Source organism: Callorhinus ursinus, unplaced genomic scaffold (genome assembly GCF_003265705.2).
Source record: "Callorhinus ursinus isolate GAN/ISIS: 27379988/994484 unplaced genomic scaffold, GSC_fseal_2.0 scaffold11, whole genome shotgun sequence".
Classification (NCBI taxonomy): domain Eukaryota; kingdom Metazoa; phylum Chordata; class Mammalia; order Carnivora; family Otariidae; genus Callorhinus; species Callorhinus ursinus.
The window spans coordinates 16,488,436-16,509,921 of record NW_027397073.1 but is presented as its reverse complement, the minus strand read 5'-3'; the positions used below and the strand labels follow the sequence as shown (position 1 = coordinate 16,509,921).

General features: G+C 47.5%; 1 protein-coding gene across 10 annotated transcripts in view; it reads left to right on the top strand.

Annotated features, from left to right (window-relative positions):
* The window catches only part of NEDD4L (NEDD4 like E3 ubiquitin protein ligase), a 328,121-nt gene that overhangs the window by 302,951 nt on the left and 3,684 nt on the right, over positions 1-21,486 (top strand). For all 10 annotated transcript variants that reach the window (XM_025886468.2, XM_073898119.1, XM_025886469.2 and 7 more), the window contains 10 exons: positions 28-257; positions 1,757-1,878; positions 4,445-4,515; positions 6,187-6,282; positions 13,429-13,502; positions 15,976-16,036; positions 17,395-17,454; positions 18,918-19,025; positions 20,332-20,428; positions 21,048-21,120. In XM_025886468.2, coding sequence (XP_025742253.1) covers positions 28-257; positions 1,757-1,878; positions 4,445-4,515; positions 6,187-6,282; positions 13,429-13,502; positions 15,976-16,036; positions 17,395-17,454; positions 18,918-19,025; positions 20,332-20,428; positions 21,048-21,120 — 992 coding nt within the window. The remainder of the gene's footprint in view (positions 1-27; positions 258-1,756; positions 1,879-4,444; positions 4,516-6,186; positions 6,283-13,428; positions 13,503-15,975; positions 16,037-17,394; positions 17,455-18,917; positions 19,026-20,331; positions 20,429-21,047; positions 21,121-21,486) is intronic.

Genomic DNA, 21,486 nt, shown 5'->3' with positions numbered 1-21,486 from the left:
ACGTGCCTGTTTTCTTCTTTCATGTAGGCTGATATTCCAAATAGGTTTGAAATGAAACTTCACAGAAATAACATCTTTGAAGAGTCCTATCGGAGAATCATGTCTGTGAAAAGACCAGACGTCCTGAAAGCCAGACTGTGGATCGAGTTTGAATCGGAGAAAGGTCTTGACTATGGGGGTGTGGCCAGAGAGTGGTTCTTCCTACTGTCCAAAGAGATGTTCAACCCCTACTATGGGCTTTTTGAGTATTCTGCAACGTAAGTATGCGGAGTGCACTCAGAATGTGTCTCCCCCACCCCCCAAAAGAGTAATTAGTAATGAATTTAAACCTAATGGGAGAATGAGCGGCTCAGTCATTCGAGATGAATTAACATTGCTGATTTCAGCACTCCCCTCCCCCCGTAAGTCTAGAACAGGTTCCGACTCTACAAGGTGAAGTAATGTACTCTGCCTTGTCATTCGGGTTCATGTAATTGAAGTGGAAAATGTGCTGGGGACTTATGGTTAGGAACAAGAGGCAATTTTCATTTGTAATGTTATGGTAATTCAGGAGGATTTGTCAGTGTCAGAATTCAAAGGAACTCATCAGGTTTTGAACAAGAATAGTTTCTGAGGTTCTGCTCAGAGGCAAATGATGGCAAACTTTGAGGACCCATTCTTTAGGATATAAAGGACCGTTGGTCTGTATTGGTCTGTAAGGGAAGAAACAGATTCTCCCTTGTATTGGGATTTTGTCTTCACCAAACAGAAACTGAGGCGGAGTTAGTTGCATTCTCAGGAATCAGACAGCCACGACTCACAGGGTCGGGAGCTCCTTCCAGGCTTTGGAGTCTCCAGAGGCTTCGGCTGAACCTGAGGCCCCAGTAGGATAGTCATTGACCTTGCTGAAGGGCCACCTGTGCCGTCAAGGGACATGGGTTCTCCCGCATCATCTCCTGGGAGCTCTCCTTGGTTGCTTTAGCCAAGAGTTCCCATTTTGTTTTTTTTGTTTGTTGTTGTTCACCATGAGCACCATGAGAAAGCCTGCTATGTGAAATTGATAAAACCATTGAAGTGGAGGGCAGGGTAGGGAGGCAAGACCCTTATCTCTCACCCACATTCCCAGAGAGATCCCCCCCCCCACCACCACAGGGAATCCCTGTGGAGCCCAGTTTGAAAACCACTGATCCTCAAGATCTTGAGACCAAAGAAGGATGATTAGATAAACGTGAACATTTTGAGGTTTGTATTGTTGAGACAGCTAAATGCTACTCCCATTGCCCTTGGAGCCTTTCAGGGCAGAGTGGTGGCCAGACCAAGGGTTGGGTCCATCGGGAAAACTTTTAATCTCCAAACCACAAGTCTTTCAAAGGAATTAACCCTCATCCTCACAGAGAAAACCTGTAGTATTCACGTCATTGGCAGTCGACACATGGCCCCTCTGTTACATGATGTTTCTCGTGTTCCCAAAATACTTGACTGAACCATATGCAATTGACATTTTTTATAGAGCAAAAGTAGTCAAATATCAACAGTTTCTGGTGATGTGACTTACATAGGGCATGTGCACCTGCTCTGTTAGACCTCAGTCGGTCACAAAGAGGCTAAACAGTAAGTCACGTTCTCTAGCTTTTACGCCTTTTTCCATTGGGTACAGAATGTTTGCAGGTGCACTGTGCAAGTCTAAGGACTGGTAGCAAAGGAGAATTCAGGTCGACCTGTTGAATTTCTTATTTAAAAGTATGATTACGCTTTACCTCTCTCTTCCTCCCCAAAGGGACAACTACACACTTCAGATCAACCCCAATTCAGGCCTCTGTAATGAAGACCATTTATCCTATTTCACTTTTATTGGAAGAGTTGCTGGTCTGGCAGTATTTCATGGGAAACTTTTGGATGGTAAGTTAACTGAAATGACACAAAGTGACCAAAGTAGGACAGTGCCGTTTGTGGTTCCTTACTAGGTGTCCTATCTTTCACATCACGATGTTATGCAAAAGTTTCACTGATTCTCTGTAATTGGATAAATTGGTTTTTTGGTTTGCCCGTAAAAGAGGTGCTTTTCCCTGGTGTCATCCTAATTTGAGCACTGAAGACAATAGTGTCTACACAGTTTAAAAAAAAAAATTTTTTTTTAACCTTACACTGTAAAGCACAGAGCATTCTGTATTTGCACATTTTCTATGTTTTCCAGAATAACTTTTTTTTTTTTAGCAAGAGGTATATTTGGTGACAGATGGAAAAGCTAATTGAAAAGTTAATTAAAATGATCTAATCCATCCAATATCCTGCTATTGTTCCGTTTGTCCCCAAATTATTATTTTTGAATGTGAAGAGATTGTAAGTAATTTCAAAGCAATGCTATCACTCAGCGAAGAGATTGACCCTGGGATCACTGCTAAAACAGATGGCACAAAAGAATCTCTGTATTATTTAGAGCATATAAGTGATGGAAGAATTTCAAGGTATACTTAAAGTTAGAAGTCAGACTCCCTCCCTGGCTGGATCTATAGGCTTCTTGGTAGTAAAGACCTCTTCTGCATTCAGTCACTTCAGAAGTAATGCCCATAAGAGGGCATTACAGAAATCATCAGTGAGGAAATTGAATTTGAAATATTTTTGAAGGGGGCGCCTGGGTGGCTCAGTCGGTTAAGTGTCTGATTCTTGATTTCAGCTCAGGTCATGATCTCAGGGTCATGAGATTGAGCCCCACAAAGGGCTCTGTGCTCAGCAAGGAGTCTGTCCTCCTCACTCGACCCCTCCCCCAGCGAGCACTCTCTGTCTCCAAAAAATAAATAAAATCTTCAAAAATACCTATTTTTGGCATGAAACAGTTGAGGATAGAAGGCAGAGAGTAAGATTTGGGGTTAGAATTGTAATTACCTACCATAGAAAATGAGGTTTTATGGGGAAATATGTTAATTGTGTTTATGGAACCTCAGCTATTCCAAAAACTAATCGATGTCCCCTCTGTACTTTTCCCTTTAATATATTTTCACTGGTAATTGGTAGCTGATATTTGATCCTCTCATTTCATATTTTATTTTTGGTTGGGAAAGTAAACTTTTTTTTTTCTGATTAGAAGGAAGCCACAGTCATTATTTATGTATATATAAAATATATACATATACACAGGGTGTGTGCAAATATATTTTAATTTGCAACTTTGGAGTCATGCCATAAATTATTTCAGCCTATGCAGATTCATGTCAGCTTTCTCAGAGGTCTGTTTATTTACCTTCTGCCAAGTGAGAAGGCATTCTTAGTTGCTTTGGAGAAATCTAGAAAGTAGAAGATAGGATCCTGACCTCAGTGAACCGTCTGTTCTCTTGGGGCGGGGGCATGGTGGCGAGCAGAAGAATCGCAGCGACAGGAGAAGGAGGCACAAGGAACAGGCCGAGGAGAAGGCAGCTTGGCTGGAGGGCCGGGGAGCGTGTTGACCACGCTGTACCTCCCCTCGAGGGTGGGGTAGGATTTACGCATTTCGAAGCTGGGATCACTTTGGAGCCAGGCTCCATGGAGGGAGCAGCGGGAAGGGGCAGGAACATGTCGTGGAGTGGAGGAGACTGCCACACGGGGGGACAACAGTGTATCTCAGCAGTTGCAGAGTTAAGAGCCAGAGTGCCCCCGGGTGTGGGCTGAGAATGTGAGTGCCCCCTGTAGGCTGAACCTGTGCGCTCTGCAGGTCAGCGCACCGCTGCCTTCTGCTGGTTTCCTCCGTTTACTACCTTTGACCTCCCTAGACCCCGAAGGTTATTGAGCCAGCAGGGTGGGGAATATGCAGCAGAGCACCGGGACAGATTGGATGGGGCAGGGGGGCGAGGGTGAAGGAGGAGGGGGAGAAGGGCCCCCTGGGAGGAGGTGGCGCCCAAGGGATGCCGACTTGCCCTTGGGGAAGGCAAGTCAGGGTCCCTGCGGGCCACCTCTGTGGTGGTGGAGTCCACCGCCATAGGCCTTCATCCCCCTCCCCTGGAAGCCTGCACAGCCTTCTGAGTGGTCTCCCTCGTTTCCCACTTGCCCCCTTCCATGTTTTCTCCCCATTACTGCCCAGTGATCCCCAAGTGCAGGTGAAATTTTCACCTGGCTTTTCCATGACACGGGAGCCCCACAGGCAGCAGCCTGGCTCTGCAGCGCCCCCTGCTGGCTGTGTGCTTCCCAGTCCCCTCTCCGGCCTGGCCTCAACCTGGCCCACCCCTGGCAAGTCTGTCTTGTCCCCTCCGCTTCCACTGCTCTTTTGTCCTCTTGTTCATGTGCCTTGTTTGAGCTGCAGACTCCCGCTTGGCCCTGACTTTTTCCCCCCCTCCTTAGAAGCCTTTAGACCCCTTCCTGTTGTACTATCCTGCCTGAGCCCTGCCTTCCCCTAGGCCAGGCCTGGCCTCTCATTCCACCTGAGGGCAGCTTCATTTTTTATTTCAGCAGTATCACAGCTTTGAGAACTAACCCATATTTTTCCTCCCTCTCTCAGGTTTCTTCATTAGACCGTTTTACAAAATGATGTTGGGAAAGCAGATAACTCTGAATGACATGGAATCTGTGGTGAGTAAATATCACTCCCCTGGGCATCATGGGCCCCTGTGCCTCGCAGAGGGGTAGCTGAGATCATGTTGTAGTTGCAGTGAGTTTTGTGGGTGTTGTCATTCAGTATGAACAACAGGGAACATTGACTTGTTCACGAAGTTAATTGAGCTCCCTAAATTCTAATAAGTAAATCGTTGTTCACATTTCCTAGAATCGTGCTGCTCGAGGTGGGTAGACTCCAGCCTCAGCCACCTCACTTCCCTGGAACTGATTTGACCAAACTCAATCCAAGGGTCATCTGGGGGTCTCACTGCAGCTCTTACTTTCCTTCGAAAACCGCTGATCCGAATGTTCAGAGATTCATCAGCTATCCGTCTGTTTTCTAATCTCAAAACATGGAAGGAGCTCAGGCCAAAACGTAGCTAAAGGGAAGAGCACTTCCAGATACGGAAGTGACCGGTTCGGTGCCGGGGTCGGGATGAACCCAGTCAGAAAAGGATGCTGGAAGACACTCTGAAACATGATTCGGGCTTTCCCATTGTAGTCAACTTACCCGTTTTATCTAGGCTGACCATTTTAGGGTCCAAAGGATTTTCTATAAAAACAAAAGTGACAACTCTTCTCGTAACGTACCTGCTGCTTCTGGTTTTCTGCTAGTTTACCCATCCCCCCACCAGCCCGCTCCAGCCGAGCGTGGGGGTGAGTGCCCGAGTGCCCGCGCGCTCACAGGGCCATCAGGAAGCTCTTTGTCCACTTGGGGTATTGCAACTCTGCTTTCATGTCCTGTCACTTGATGAGAAAGCACGTGCATCCCCTTGGCCTCGCTGTGGTGTCAGTGGTGTCTCTTAGGTAGTCGGGCGTTTGAGCCATATTCGCCTCGTTTACCAGCGTTCGTCAGTGCTCTGCTCATCATCTCTGTGAAGGAAGAGGGTGACGCCCACCGTGCACATGAATCCACTCAACTGGTTTTCCCGTGGGCAAGTTGCTACACAGAACCCCAGTAGCAGCCTCAAAGCTTCCACCTTTAACTTACGTTTCTATTATAATAGAATGAGGGAGCTGGGAACATAAAAATTTCCTCTAAATCTAAACTTTATGCCACCTGTTGACGGCTGGTGCACGCATTCTCTTCTGCCTTCCCAGAGCCTGTGCAGTGTGTCCCCAGTGGTGGAGCCCCTGGGCCTTGCCCCAGAGAGAGGAGCCCAGGCCCCTGTGGCTTGTGTTCTGGCTTTGACACCAGCGCAGCCTTCCTGTTTGCTTACAGGACTTGCAGAGAGCAATAAAAGCACAGGAAGGGGGTATAAAATCATTGGTATTTAAGTAGAACATTTTCTGTCTTTCCTGTTTTCCTCTGGTATTTTCACCCTTAAAAAGATCGGAAGTATACTGATTTCTCCATGGTCAACCTGATGTTCCTTCTGCCAATCCAGAGCAGGTGGTTTCCTCTACCCTTTACGGAGGACGGGATTCACGTCCAGTCCCCTCCTGACTACCACAACATTTTTTTGGTTTGATTTGTATTTTAAATCACAGGGGAAGAGTAGGTTTGGAGCAGAGCAAGAAGCCTATTAGTGACTAGTAATCCGTGAGCATTCTGAAGGGAATTGCGTTAGAAGGGCTTAATGACTTGGAGAAGTCAAATGAGTTTGTATTTGGGGAGGAAGACTTAATTCTCTATCATTTCTATAGGATAGTGAATATTACAACTCTTTGAAATGGATCTTGGAAAATGATCCTACTGAACTGGACCTCATGTTCTGTATCGATGAAGAAAACTTTGGACAGGTACGTGTGGGCCTCCCCGGGACTTCCTCTTTGACTTCACAGTCTTTGCTTCTTCACAGAAGGGCTGCATGACAGGACTCCCCTGGACAATTAAAATCACTTCTGAGAGCTTCAGGTGTTAATTAGCATCTCATTACATGGGCACCTCCTTGTCCTGCCAGGAAGCTAACTTCTTCCTCTCTTTCCGGCCAAGTTAGAGATTCTAAGGCCTCTGGGGTGTGAAGCCCATCTCCTTCTCACTTAAAGCAAATCGGAACGTGAGTGGTTAGGCCTTGGTTTTAGAATTTAAGTACTTCAAAAAATCATGTGTTTAAGTAGTGGTTTTAAGTACACGACCAGGAGAGGTGATGTTTGGCGGGGCCTTTAAGGGTTCTGTGGTCATGATGAAAGTTGTCTTGTGGGGCTCAGCAGGCTCGGATTTTTCTAGCATTCCCTTCTGGCTTTGCACACACACTGTCATTAGGCTGAATTCATCGTAAAGATCTATGTCAAAGATAAAGTGGCCTGCTGGGAATTCTCATCACCGTCCTAAAGTTCCATAGGGTGTGTTTGTCTTAAACCCGAAACCTTCTATTCATTTGTCCCTGGTGATCACGGTGCTTTTTGGGAGGTCTGTTGACGGTATTTATCCAGCCCTGGTACCTGTCCTTTCACAAAAGCCCAGACACGGTTCCCATGTCCCAGAGCAAATCTGCATGACCTTGAAATGAATGAGACCATGGAGCCCATTTGAAGGGTTGCCATATGGAAAAGGAAACTGATCTTCCTTGTTGCTTCAGAGGGGGTTAAAAGTGTACTCTGCTGTCAGAAATGCCTGTCACTTTACATTGTGGCGCTCAGTTGTGTAGGTAAAGCTGGGAAATCAGGTGCCTGCCCTCTTGGGTTCACTGTCTTAGAAAGCAAACACAAACATGCAGTTTGTCTACTTAAAAATTCTTGGTTGACCCTTCTGTGACCTTCAGGATAAACTGAAACTTTTTTTTTTTTTTTAAGCATAGCTTATGACCTGGCACTGCCCACCTTCAGCCTGATCTTTTGACCCCCCTCCACTTGCTCACCTTGACAACCATAGCGTACCTATAACCTTGTCTGCAGAGACACTTCCGGGCGAGCTCCCTGTCTGTGCAGCGCCCTCCGCGTTCCTGCACCGTGTCATCCCCTCTCCCAAAACTCTTCTCAGGCTGTCCCCCAGTCATTACAGACCCACTGTCCGCTGTGAGCCGACCTCAGTCGCCTTGGTCTTTCTGGCGCTCAGCGGCCGCTGAGACCTGCTGAATGCTTATCGGGCAAATGAATGGCACCAGCCTAGTTGTGTTTTTTTTTAAACTGTTAATTTGTTGTAAGTGACAGAAGCTCTGAGTGTGAGAAAACAAAATAATTCAATGACTTCGTTTTTTAAGCTGGACCTATTTAAGGGTGCTGCCAGTTGTCCAAGGGTAACACATGGATAATCATCCTGGAACTCTGTCTTCCTTTCATTTCTAACACATGGAGGAAGGAGTAGAAATAAGGAACCAAGGAAGACTTAAAATTGATCTTGTGTGTTGACTGCACAAAACAAAACAGAACAAAAAAAACCCCTTTATATCCACTCACATAGAAAACCATATGACTGACTTACCACGGTTCAGAAGACGTGAGCAAGACAGAGCTGGAAGCGGATGTGCTGGGGAAGCCTCCTTAGTGACAGTTAAATGGAACTGTTTCTGCCTAATAAATGACACCCAAACACATGATGTTTGGATTTTTAAGTAGACTTCTAATAAAAGTTCTGATTAAAAGATCTAATAAAAGATCATTGTAGTTCATATCAGTTATTCATTAAAAACAATTCTCAGCCCTCCTCATTTGATGCTGTAGGTTCTTCTGACTTTTGGATTGAACTGGGTGGAGTAATGCAGTAACAAAACAGACTCACAGGAGGAGTAATAAGAATGATTAGGTGCCCTCTTTGTTAAATTACCGCTTCCCTTTTTAGAGAGCTGACCTGATTAACAGGGAACTAGTGTTATCTCTTTTGCATTCTGGGAAGAAGTTGAGAGAGAATTAAGCAGCCACGTAGTGATCACATCTCCCATTTCCAGTCCCTCCCCAAGCCTTGTTCATTTTAACCCCCAAATACTTATCAGATCTGTCTGTTCTCCCTTCCCAACTCCTCCAACACCCAAGTCTGAGCTACCATCCTGTCTCATAGACTCCTAGCTGGGCTTTTATATCCACCTTGTTCTCCTTTAATGGCAGACTGGTCTTTTCAGGACTTAAAAATCATCATCTCTCTGCCAGAAACATTGAAAGATAAAGATCCAGATCATCGATTGGCCCCGTGAGGTCCTGCATGGCCTTGCCCCATCTGTTCTGTCTCCAGATGCATTTTTTGCATCACAGAGCTGCCCCTTGTGCTCTCTGGGCCTGGTCTCATTGGACTTCCTGAACACACCAGTTCCTTCTTGCCTCAGGACCTTTGCTCATGCCATTCCATCTCTTGGGAACATACTGCCTCCCACCTGCTGTTCAGACAATCCCTTTCTCAAAAGGAAACCGACCTTGACCCCAGGCCATAATACTTCACAGAGTGCGTCCATGTCTCCCTGTGGCATATAGCATGGATGACTGTGCATTTACTGCTATGATTCGGTGCGGGGCATTAAGCACAGGCTGGTGGCGGCAGTACTGGGTATGCGTCTTGCTGGCCACCGTGCACTCACCTGCACAGCACCTGGGAGTGGGGTGCGGTGGAACCAGCGTGGGTGTCCACTGATGTCCCCGCCTCTCCCCTCCTCCAGCCCTCTGCACAGCTGTTGACCGCGTTGCCTTTTACTTGAACCCAAGAGGAAGCGCATGCCTCCCTTGGGCCAGAACATAGTCATTTCTTCAATGGCGTGAAGGCACCATACACATGGACCGTAGGTGCAGCCGGCCTTCCAAGGGGCTGTTAGCTAGCAGGGTTTTTTTTGTTTTTGTTTTTTGTTTTTGTTTTTGTTTTTCATTCCGCAACTGGAAACATCAAGCCGTGAAGTTGGGTGGTAGCTGTCATTTCAAGGAAAGAAACTCAGGCTGTGGTCATTATTGTGCAGTGTTTTCTTTCTGGTTGGTGAGAATTTGGAGCCGCAGGTTTCTGGGGCCTCCTGTGAATGTCTCGGATGAACAGATTTCAGCATGTGAACAGTCGTCCTTTGCCGAGCAGCAAGAATAAAGTGTGCACTGGGGCGCACGTGCGCACCCACACCCACAGGAGCAGGTACTCTTTCAGAGCTGTAATAAGTAGAGATTCTTTATTGCCGGTTCAGCAACTTCGCATCTGATCGGGTTGTTTTGAAGACTAGAAGTGTGGACTCTTACGAGCCTGGGCAGCAACCTGCAGGAAAATTCTTCAGGACCAGGCATAAGTTAGGTGAAGGCATACATTCTGAACTGGGGTGACATCACCCCCAAGGGGGTAAAAACTAGTTCTTGGAGAACAAAAAAGTCTGAGCTATTCACGGTGGCTTGTGGCGCTCCCAAAAGGTCACAGTATGTGCCTCGGGATTAGGATAGACCTGTTTATGAAGATTTAATGGGAAGAAAGGGGAGGGGCAGGGGAGGGGGTCTGAAAGGGCTCTTAAGGGGCAACAATGAAAAAAAAGGCCGAGAAACTACACAGGGGAAGAAAATGAGTAAAAGGCAGAAACTGGATCTAGGAGGAAAGGTGAGCAACAGACAGGGGGCAAGATCCTGGCCAAAGCTGGGAAGAACCGGACCAAGAGCCTAATGTGGGGGTGGCTCCAGGTGGGCAGGGCGGGGCAGAGGCTCGGGCTCCTCAAAGACCAGGTCAGGGAGCTAGACAGATGACACCTGTAGGAAACGTGAAGAAGGTAGAAGGGCGGTTGACTCAGATGCCTTGGCCCCGTGGCTCGCTCTCCTGTCTGCCTGGACCCTGAGGCTCATCCCGCAGGGTTCGTGGGGCACATGTCCTGTATGGGAACCTGGCTCTGCCCAAGTCCCACTCAACTCAATAGGATCCACACAGTTTCTCAGCAGACTTCTCGGACATTCGACGTAAGGCATCGTTGAACGATCTGGGGGATGTGTGTGAATCCAGAGCTTTAACCTGCCAAGGAAGAGGGTCTAGATGTATGAGTCCCATCTCCTCGGAGGTTCCTCTGATCTAACATACAGTCTTTATGAAGAGGGGTAACTTTGTACTCAGGCCAGTAGACTCAGAATAGGGATTTTTCCAGAAGCACATACGGAGCGCCTCCTGTGTGCAGGCGCCATGTTAGTGTTGTTCATCCCGGGTCCTTGAGTTCAGACACAAGACAATGATGACACTGGCCCAGATGCAGGTGTTCACACAGAGGAAGTATGTATTCAGGTTGGTGGGGAGACGGTGGGGTGGGAGGAAGCCACTCTCCACTTCTGCTGAGTCTCCCTCTCGGCGAGGAAATGGGGGCAGTGGCACCTGCCTCGTGGGGACCGGTCCGTGATTTCCCCTGTGACGAGCCTAACCCTGCACCCGGACCACAGGAAGCGGGCTGTGCCTGGCCCTTGGCAGCCAGTTGAAAACGTGGGATTGGAAGAGCCCCCACTGCTTCCCACTCAGGTGTTGTCGGTGAGGAGCCCAAGCAGGAGAGAACTGGACTGAACTGAGAGACACGAATGGTCAGGCTCTGGGAGCAAGAGCTGGAAACCAGCCTTCTCTGCCTGCTCGTGAGCACCCAGCACCGCCTCCCCGAGGGACCCGCAGTCAGTCACCCACAGAACCAGATGGCTGCCCACAGACTGACTCTTGCTTAACCTCCTGCCATAACACAGACAGCATGGTCCCTTTTTTCCTTCAAAAACGATGGTATTTGTTTATCTGATTACAAAATACTAGTAAGTAATAAACATAAAGCCAGTACAACAAAAATCATCCATAGCTCCTACTGCCTAGAGAAAATTCACGATTAAAATTTTGATTTCTGTCTTCCAGAATTATTCTTTGTCATCACATGCAAACAAGATTTTTTATTTTTACAGAATGAACTTGTATGATACATACACTTCTAACTTAATATATCCCAGCTACCTTTCCATGTCAGGAAGTGTCGAGGTAATCTATTTTAAATGGCTACACTGAATTCCATGTCTTAGACCGGATCTTTTCTAACCATGTCCCATTGCTAGGCATGCAGGCTAGTTTGTGGTTTTGCTATATAGGCAGCATGATGATTATAATCTTGGAATGTACATTTTGTTGATCTAGCCAGTTTCCCTTGGTACAAATTCTAGAAGAGAAGGTACTATGACAAGGGATGCTGTGCACATTGAAATTTGATGCCTCTTGCCAAATTACCTTCCCAAAAGGTTGAAGCTGTTCGACCCCCTGCCAACAGCGTAGGGAAGAATGGTTTCTCTGCAGTCAGTGCGGGCTGCCGCCTCTTTTTCACTGGGTGTTGGGTTTTGGAGGCACCAGAGGTGTTTTTCTCCTTGCCCCTCCCCACGCTCTCTCTCTGAGGTCAATCTTCTCATTCCAGAGCTCTCTGGAAATTGCAGCTCCTGGAAAAAATTCTTAGTGTTGCTGAACTGTGCTGAAGACCTCTCAGTACCGAGAACTGGGCTTGGATTTATTAACTTGTTTGGTGTGGATCTGACGGAGAAACTCCCATTACTGAAAGGGAACAGCAGCAAGATCATCTTTGGGGGAGAAAAGGAAAAACCATGAGGAGCTTATTTAAAAATGCAGCAGTATAAATGAATACAGTCGGTTCTATTCTAAGAAACGTCGCCACCTCACACATTAAGCATAAGTGTCCACCATCGTTGAGGATTGCCAGGGCCCCTTGAGGCCGGGCAGGCAGTCGCAGGGAGAGCCAGGCAGATGGGAGGATGGCCACGGAGAAGGGGGAAACAGGCAGGAAGGAGGGGCTCGAAGAAAACTTAAGAATACGGTAACATTGAAATCCACATCGCAGACGGTAAAGAGTTGCAGTGACATCGTAGAGCGTGGAGTTCAGTCATGGGGTGGAAACACCAGATCCCTCCCTGAATAAGAGGAAGAGGAGAAAGAAGGAAATGTAAAAGGATTAGATGACCAGCGTGCTTTGACTGAAAACGTCGAACTGGAGCAGCGATCCCGCACATAATCGGGAGACCGTTGGGAGGCGGACAGGGGCTGCGCGTCTGGGTCACAGAGCCTCCGTCTGTCCTGGGCAGGTGAGGCATCGCTGACGGTGGACCCCTGCCCGAGCAGCAGATTTCATCGCCGCTCCAAATCTCTTCTCCCTCATGATGGATGTGATCCACAAACTTACTCTGGAAAACCCTCACTCTCTGAAATAGCCAGTTCTGCATAGAAAAGAGGAAAGGGATCCCAGCAGAACATTGATGTGGCTGTCTTTGAATAGGAGACTTGTGGGTGGTAATTTTTCTATTAAAATTTCTATGAGAGTAAACTTTATTATATTATTATTATTTTTTTACGTCTCTCCGTCCCTTGCTTTCTGCTAGTTACTGCTTTCTACGGCATGATGTTGAGTTAGGGCTGGCCAGAGGCACAGAACAAGGCCATGCTGGCATTCAGCAGCTTTGCTCTTACAGTGCTGGGTGGCCCTGCGGGAGGGAGCTGGTCCAGGCAGTAAGCAAGGAGGTGTCCGGATGCACATAGAAAGCCAGGGTTCTCAGAACAGCAGGTAAATCCATCCCTCAGCCTTGCTTCTTAAGCTGCCCTTTTTTTTTTTCTTTAAGAGTCCCTATGTTTCCCCTTTTTGAAAGAAATTCCATGCGTCTTTTTTTATGACTATAAAATCTAATTTTCAGAAAATGCATTAAAATTTGGATCTTGGTAGTCTTGATGAGCGTACCCTGTCTTTTCTGTTACACGTAATTAAGTTCCTGATAAATGAATAGGTGACAAAATGGTGTTCTTCTCCATTGTTTGTAATGTATGAAGAATAATTAAAACTCATAAATAACCTCAAAATAATTCACCTTTGATAACCTCTTTAAATGTGTAACATCTCAAAAGTTTAAAAGCCTCGTTAGATATTCTCTTATACTCAGAGCCCATCTGCTGGAAAGTCTTTCTGAATGAATGTTGCTTATCTTGTTTAGTGAAAGACATTAGTACTCGCTAATGTGCACAGTAACTTCATGATGGTGATTGTTGTGTTATCTTTGCAATTACAGACCTATCAAGTGGATCTGAAGCCCAATGGGTCAGAAATAATGGTGACAAATGAAAACAAGAGGGAATATATTGAGTACGTATACACAGATTTACAACCTTTTATTAAATTGAACAAGCTGGTTGATGTCCCTTTCGAAAACAGCTCGTGCCTGTTGTGGACACACTTTCAGTAATACGAGTTCCTTTCTGGCTTGGGCTAATAGGAAGTCAAACTATAAGATGGGAAGTTGGGCCTTGTATCATGACTTCAGTGAGCTGCCTTATGAGGGAGTCATAAAAGGAGAAAAAAGTGTACGGTATTGAGTAATATGATGGACATGCTTTTGGAGGATGTGATGTGTAGTCTAAAATTGAGATTTGCAGTGTTGGAACATAGTGTCAACAACCAGTGGGGTATGGTGATGGGTATTAAAGAGGGCACATTCTGCATGGAGCACTGGGTGTTATGCACAAACAATGAATGAATCATGGAACACTACATCAAAAACTAATGATGTAATATATGGTGATTAACATAACAATAAAAAATTTTAAAAATAATAAATTAAAAAAAAAACAACCAGTGGGGTAAAATAAGGAACAACCAGAAATAAAATATTTCCTCTCTCTCGTGACTTCTCTTCCGTAATGAAAATGTAAGAAAATTGTTAAAATGGTTAAGAAGATCCACATATGCAAACACAGTGAATTATTTCTGATATTTACAATTTTCTTAACCCAATCTTAGCCTCGGTGGTGGAACAAAATGTTTAGTCCTTTGGAAATCCAGCTGTTTAGCAATCCTAGGGCATTTATGCTAGCCAGAAGGCCTTTGTCTGTCGGGCACATTACACGATTTCCTCTTTGGTGTGTATATGCGCTTCAAGCACACAAGTCTGGGATCTCCCTCTCTAGCCCCAGTGCAGGGATGGGGTTGGCACAGTGGTGTTTGGTGCCCGGGTCCCAGTGTCTGCATTCAACAAATTGGTTCCCTCCTCCCTGCTCAACATAATTGGTCAGAAGACTTGAATTTGAAGAATTGGCCTAGAGTCTTGGCATCTTTTAGTGTCCTCTACAAAGAAAAACCCATCCTTCCTAATTAGGGAGAAATGGAGAGTGTTGGAGCCTCTACCTAGAGACTCTGACAAAGCATGCATAGCAGACTTGCCCTCTGCCCGCCCATCCTCACAAGTTAAAAGCTTGCTGTGCTTAAAAAACAAAACAAAACAAACAAACAAAAAAAACCCACCTAGAAATAAGATACTGCAGTTCTTACCTGTTCACATTAATTGGCACACTTGTTCTGAATTTGGACAATCTCAGCAGGTTGGACGCCACTTCGGCAGATGCCATGGTCTTCATTTTGAAAGTATAGGCTTTAAATGGATTTTTAAATCCTGAGGGGGATTAGGGTCTGAAGTCTGAGTGTTTGGACATTTGATACATGTGGTATATCATCCTTTGCCGTTAATTCTTTTAGGTTTCAAGTTTGCTGGGGGTGGGCTTGGACAGAGTTGCAGGTGGCTTCACTGGAAAAGAAGGGAGGGTGAAAATCTCCACCCGCTCCCCCGGCACACGGGTGCCCCTGGGGTGCAAGAAGGCTCTGGGGCTGATGGTTGAGCAGTGCGGTGAAGCCTTAGGCGGCTGAGCAAGGCATGTGCAGAGGGGCTGGGCCTGGAGGGCCGTTGCCATGGTGGCACCTCGCAGGGAGAGCCCTTTATGGAGGGCTTCGTGCTATTTCGCGACAAAATGCTTTAGCTGGAGTCCAGCATGGACTCACCTAGCATTAGATTCTGCTGTGCCCTAAACATCGTCACAGAGAAAATGGTTTCTGTTAAAGAGGTCTTATCATTAATTCTCCAAATTTTGGTATTAAAGGATTAGCATAAATCATTTTGCTGGTAAGTTATGTGTCATTATTGAAAACAGTATACTGGACGCTAGAGTGAAATGTATCACAAAATGTTGTACTAGATACTCCTTTTAAAAATATATGTACATGTTTAGGGGCACCTGGGTGGCTCAGTCAGTTGGGCGTCTGCCTTCGGCTCAGGTCATGATCTCAGGGTCCCTGGAATCGAGTCCCATGTCGGGCTCCCTGCTGAGCAGGGAGCCTGCTTCTCTTTCTCCCTCTGCCTCTCCCCTCTGCTTGTTCTCTCTCTCAAATACCTAAATGAAATCTTCAAAAAAGGAGGAAAAAAAACCTATGTACATGTTGCAGAGGTCGGTGTGTATATGCATGAGTTTGCGTGTGCATGCATGCATGATGCACCTGTATGTTCGCACTCCACGACCGTTTTTTCTCTCTCTGTCCGGGTAGTCCTATCGGTAGGCAACTTTGCTAAACTAAGACTTGATTAGAGGGGAATAAATTATCTCTGGGTTTAGGTTTCCCAGCTACTCCTGAAAGCATTACTGAATCAAGCGTGCCACGGTTCTACACCCTCCCTGTTGTCCGCCACGGCGGGGGTTCCTCTGCTCTCCCCTCCCCGGGTGAGAAGGTGTGAGGAAGCAAATGGGGCTCGCGGTGACGAGGGTGGTTCACTACTCTTCCGTTTCTCCCGCAGCTTGGTCATCCAGTGGAGGTTTGTGAACAGGGTCCAGAAGCAAATGAATGCCTTCTTGGAGGTAAGTTGTGCGCCCTCAGTCCTGGGTTGAGAGAGGAGGGCTCTGGTCCTGGGGGTGGGGGCGCTGGTGGCCCGGAGCAGTCAGCCACCCTTTCTTTCATCTCATGTTCTCTTGCTCTGGTTCTCCTTGAATCCCTCGCAGACTCCACTTCCACACAGGTGCATGCAAAACACATTGTCTTCGGCTGGGTTTTTGTCTTAACACCGACCTGTTGTGCCAACTTCCTCCTCTTGGAGGGTGAAGCAGCCACTCCTCAGATCCAAATATTTAATGTCAGCGACGCTCCCAGGCCCCTAGCAGAGGGTGGCGGGATTCCTCATTTTATAGAGGGTTCAGTTTGGGGGCACCTGGATGACTCAGTTAAGCGTCTGCCTTCGGCTCAGGTCATGATCTCAGGGTCCTGGGATCGAGCCCCATGTCGGGCTCCCTGCTCAGCTGGGAGCCTGCTTCTCCCTCTGCCCCTCTCCCTGCTCATTTTCTTTCTCTGAAATAAATAAGTAAAATCTTCTTTAAGAAATGGTTCACTTTAACCAAAAGTGAAACTCCTTTTTAAGTCTTGATTAACAGGTTTAGTTATGTAAAGAGAAGGTAGGAACAAGCCCCAAGTGCACATTATAAATTCCCACTTAACCAGTGCAGAGTTCTCACTGGGCAACGCTCTCCTCAGCTTGCCCCAGCTCCGTCACCTGCGGTAAAGCCCCAAGCCCAGCAGAACACTCAAAAAATTCAGGGACTTGGGGCATAATATGTGAGTTAGACCTACAGGAGGACAGCAGGTTTCATACTTCATTTACATAAGAAACCCAGGAGGCTTGGTCCTGGCCCCGCCCCAGGTGATCCCACATTCAGAAACCAGACACCTGCGAGGCCCCGCGGCATGGAGCATCTCACCGGAGCAGCGGTCCGGTGGTCAGTGTTAACGCGGGAACTAGAGCGGGGTCTCTGCGCCCCTCTCTCCTCCCCGGGATCACACCGTCTCCTTAGGTAGTCCATTTCTGTGCCTTCAGTACCTTATTTTTAAATATATTCTCTTGCACATTCGTGGCTCATGCCTTCTAGGACATACTGACTCACAGCTATGTCATAAAAAGCTTTTGGAATTTGCCTGCCTACAGTAACCCATGTTTTCAAAGGGCTTCTGAAATTGCTCAAATACCGAACCTTCTAGATTCTCCTCCTTTTCTAAATTTCTACATTGGGACTATGCTGTTTTTACTAGAACTACAGTTAAGGGATACCGTCGCTGATCTATAAATCAGCAAAAAAATGTGTTTTTTCCTGGCTGTTTTCTCTGTAAAATTTGTCTCTTTCAAGGAAAAAGATATTTAGGGTGACTTTTTTTTTTTTTTTTCCTCCAGGGATTCACAGAACTGCTTCCTATTGATTTGATTAAAATTTTTGATGAAAATGAGCTGGAGGTTTGTATTTTGAACATTTCCTTAAAGTTAGATATTCCTAAATGGTATTTTTTTATTCTCTGGCCCATGATGTCCTAGGGAGTAAGCTGGGATGGATTCTACTCTGTGTCTTACGGGGTGCGTTTGTCGATGTTCAAGTAGGGAATAGTGGAAGTAGTCAGCTGTAGATTCCTCACCCAGGAGAGGGTAGTTCTGGGACACACCAGACAAGTAGAGGCCCACCGAGCTGGGTTGGGTTCATGGCCAGGTGCACCAGGTAAGGAAAATTGCTTCTGATAGAGTCATGGTTGGGACAGCCAGTTGGGGCGGCAGCGTGCTGCTCACGAGGTTGGGCTGGCTGAGATCCTGCACCTCCTCCGCACACAGTGATAGTCATGTGACCTTGGCCAGGACGTGAGCAGCAGGGGCTGTGGAACAGATGTCTCTGTGAACTTGACCTGGTTTATATTGCATAAAGAAGAACTTCAGAAGACAACAAGGTAGTAGCAGGGGGCAGTTGATATTGTATTGCTTCAGCTTCTTTGTGTTGACCTGGAGGAAAACCAGCGACTTAAAAAGCACAGGGATCTCTCACCCTGTGTTGTGCTGAGAAATAGGAGGAGGAGGCTGTGTCTGGAGAACTTGTCACCCATTTGTCCAGGCCACGTATCTGATGAAGCATGTCTCACAGACTAGCCTTCTGTTCTTCCTTCTTGAAATAGCAACTTCAAGACAGATGTCGTCAAAATCCTATAGTGTGAGCCCTTTGTTTTATAAGTGGGGAAACAGGTGGGGGCAGCAGTTAAGGACCTTCCGGGTTTACCCAACAAGGTTTGGGCACAGTCAGGCCTAGGATCTATTCTCCGGCTTCTGGTTTGGTTCTCCTTCCATTTTTCTTTGGTGCCTCTGCAGGAATATCATGCTCACTTTTCCCTGAGCACTCCTTCCCTGCTTGGGGGTTAGGTAGCAGGAGGAGCCTCAGACTCCATCACAGGCCCAGTCACTGCATTCATGCAGGTCTGCCTCCATGTACCTCTGGTCAGCGAGCTGGCAGAGAGGTGCCCCGGCTGCCATAAAGCACTGATTCCCCTGGGGTTCGGGAGACATTTCACATCCGGAGACACACAGGGTCTCAGAAGGGCAAACAGCCAGAGTAACGGGCAGCTGTAAAGGGAACGCAAGAAAATCTGAGCCCCGGGCCCACGTTGGAGGCGTGGGCCAGAGACAGACGTGGAGTGGCATTTCCACCACAAAAGGCCATGGCCTGAACACGCGTTGGAACTGGGTCCCCCTCCTTACCTGCCCTGCCTCTGTGATTGGAAGGGGCAGGAAAGTGATGTCCCCGTCATGCATCTTTAAGAGTTGCCAGCTTACCTGCTTTGCAGACGACAAGATGCTGGCATTGAGAAAAGGCCATTCCTCCATGGGTGATTTATGCAGCGCTCACGTGGGCCCCACTTACATTTACTCAATCTCCCTCCTAGTTGCTGATGTGTGGCCTTGGCGATGTGGATGTGAACGACTGGAGGCAGCATTCTATTTACAAGAATGGCTACTGCCCAAACCACCCTGTCATTCAGTGGTTCTGGAAGGTAAGGCCATGGCTGCCTGGGTGGTCCTGCTCCTCAGGCTCGGTCGGACCCCTGGGGGCAGAAAGCAGCCCTCCCTGCTCTTTTTCCTTAACTCTAGTGGAGAGCTGTCCCTGCCTCGGGTCGATCCTTATGAAAGCACTTTGCCCTTCCTTAACCACCTGAGCAAAGCAGCGCTCCCTGAGAAACCCACAGTAGGATGAAGTAGGTACAGGAGCCCGAACCGGCCCTGCCAGAGTGTGGCCAAGAATGGGAGGCCTCCCAGGGCAAAATGTGCTTTGGGGCTGACTTTTCCAAGATGCCGTTTTTGGTTAAAAAAATCATTTTCCCCATTTTATCGGTTAATTCCAACAGACATTTTGATTTTTACATCCTTCAGTCAGAGATGCAAATGAAATGTGATTTACTGTCTTAGCGCCAGTGTTTGCTTTCTCTTAAGCTTAGGAGAGAAGTGAAATAGAAATGAGTTGAGTCCAAGGGAGAGACCGTAAACTGCCTTCTAAAGAACAATTTCAGGGCGCCTGGGTGGCTCATTTGGTTAAGCCTCTGCCTTTGGCTCAGGTCCTGGGATGGAGCCCTGCATTGGGCTCCCTGCTGACTGGGGAACCTGCTCTCTCTCTCTCTCTCTCTCTCTCTCAAATAAATAAGACGTTTTTTAAAAAAACAATTCCCGGGGTGGGGGGGGAAGGGCTGATTGCTTACTTACAAAACTAAGAACTCCTATAACTTGTTTTAATTGCTAAATCTCTATTATAAAGACTATTTCAAGTGCCAGCAGTAGTGGTGAGAGAGAAAATGTTAAAAGCAGACTCTTCAAAGCCTGGTCCACGTGTCTGCCCAGTTCCTGTCCTGATTCAGATGTGTAGCATGCACAGGGTATTGTAGGGGCCTGTCCTGGCCTCTGTTTTTCTTCTAATAAAACGTTCTCTTTAGAGAATTTGTCTACAGTCTTGAAATCTCACACCGTAACCCGGGTTTCCCTGGTGTCGGCGCTTCTCGAACACTGGATGTCTGTAACTGGCCCCGGGGGTGCTGGCACGCTTCACCCACACACACATGAGCTCGGTGCCACCAAAGAGTTTGTATTTCATTTCTTTTGACCTAGTGGCAGAAAAAGAGACATTGTGACCCCTCTCGTTCTCTGAGATGACACAGGCGGTATTCAGGTGCCCATTAAAAAAAAAGACTCCATTTTCAGTCACCTGTCTTGGTCTGACGCCGCGGCATTGATAGTGGGGTCCCGCGTGTCTGCGTTAGCGTGTGCCTGGTGTCCCACGATGCTCTAACCACCTTCTGCCCCTGTCCCTAGGCTGTGCTGCTCATGGATGCCGAGAAGCGGATCCGGTTACTGCAGTTTGTCACGGGGACGTCCCGAGTGCCTATGAACGGCTTCGCCGAACTTTATGGTGAGCGGGGCTCTGTGTGACTCACTGCTCCTCCTGCAACTTGGCAGCCAGGCGTCCGCTGTGGCCCGGCGAGGCTCGGCCCCCCAGGCGCGCGTGTCCCCTGCAGGTCCCATGCGGGATGGGGGGAGGGGCGCTTTCGGGTTTGTACAGAGACCAGTTGGTCTTTTTTGTTTTTCTTGTTTTGTATTGTGGGGTATCTTGAAGGACTCCGTACCTCCAGGAGACAGAATTGCTCCGTGCTTACTGTAGAGATGTTAGAGAGACTCTTTCCGCTCTGTGTAGTAAAGGTCACGCTTCATTCCTCCCCCCGAAAGGAGCTTTATGTGGAAGCTTGCGGGGTTTGGCGGCAAGGCTGTACCTATCTGCACCTCTGCGTGCTCTTCAACGTGGCGCTCCTCCAGTCCGAAGTGGTGCGCGGTCCGTGCCCCCTGAGGCTGTGCGGGCCTCTTGCTTCTCCCCCAGCAGATCTTCAGTACTGTCTGGGAGCCAGGGAGGGTGTCTGCGGCTCTCGCTGAGCACGCCCGCCCACCTTCTTCCCCTTCCTCCAAGCCCCACCTTAGCTTTCTTGTCTGCCTGCCTCCACAGTGCTCGGCATTTATTTATTTCTCTTTTTGTCTAGGTTCCAATGGTCCTCAGCTGTTTACAATAGAGCAATGGGGGAGTCCTGAAAAACTGCCCAGAGCTCACACATGGTGAGTGTCAGAAACACACAGTTGTCCATAAATAGGGCTTTAAATACTTAGCTGGGGCTGATGCTGGGCTGGAGGTCACAGAAGGCTATGTTGCCTGCCCACGAAGAGCAGAGTACGAGGTGCCAGTGATGGCGATGAAATGTAAGTTGTAATGCTGATAAAATTCAAATCAGGGTCTGCATGGACCCAGTGTGTTTGTCTCATAAAGGGTTAACCCCCCCCCCCCCCGCCATGCTGGGGGGAGTTCCTCCTCGAGACCCCATCATTCCTGGAAGCAGAGATTTCACTGTGTATTCACTCGACATGGAAATGACTGTTCTCAAACTCTATAGACAGATTGGATTTTTATTCTAACCTTAAGTTGGT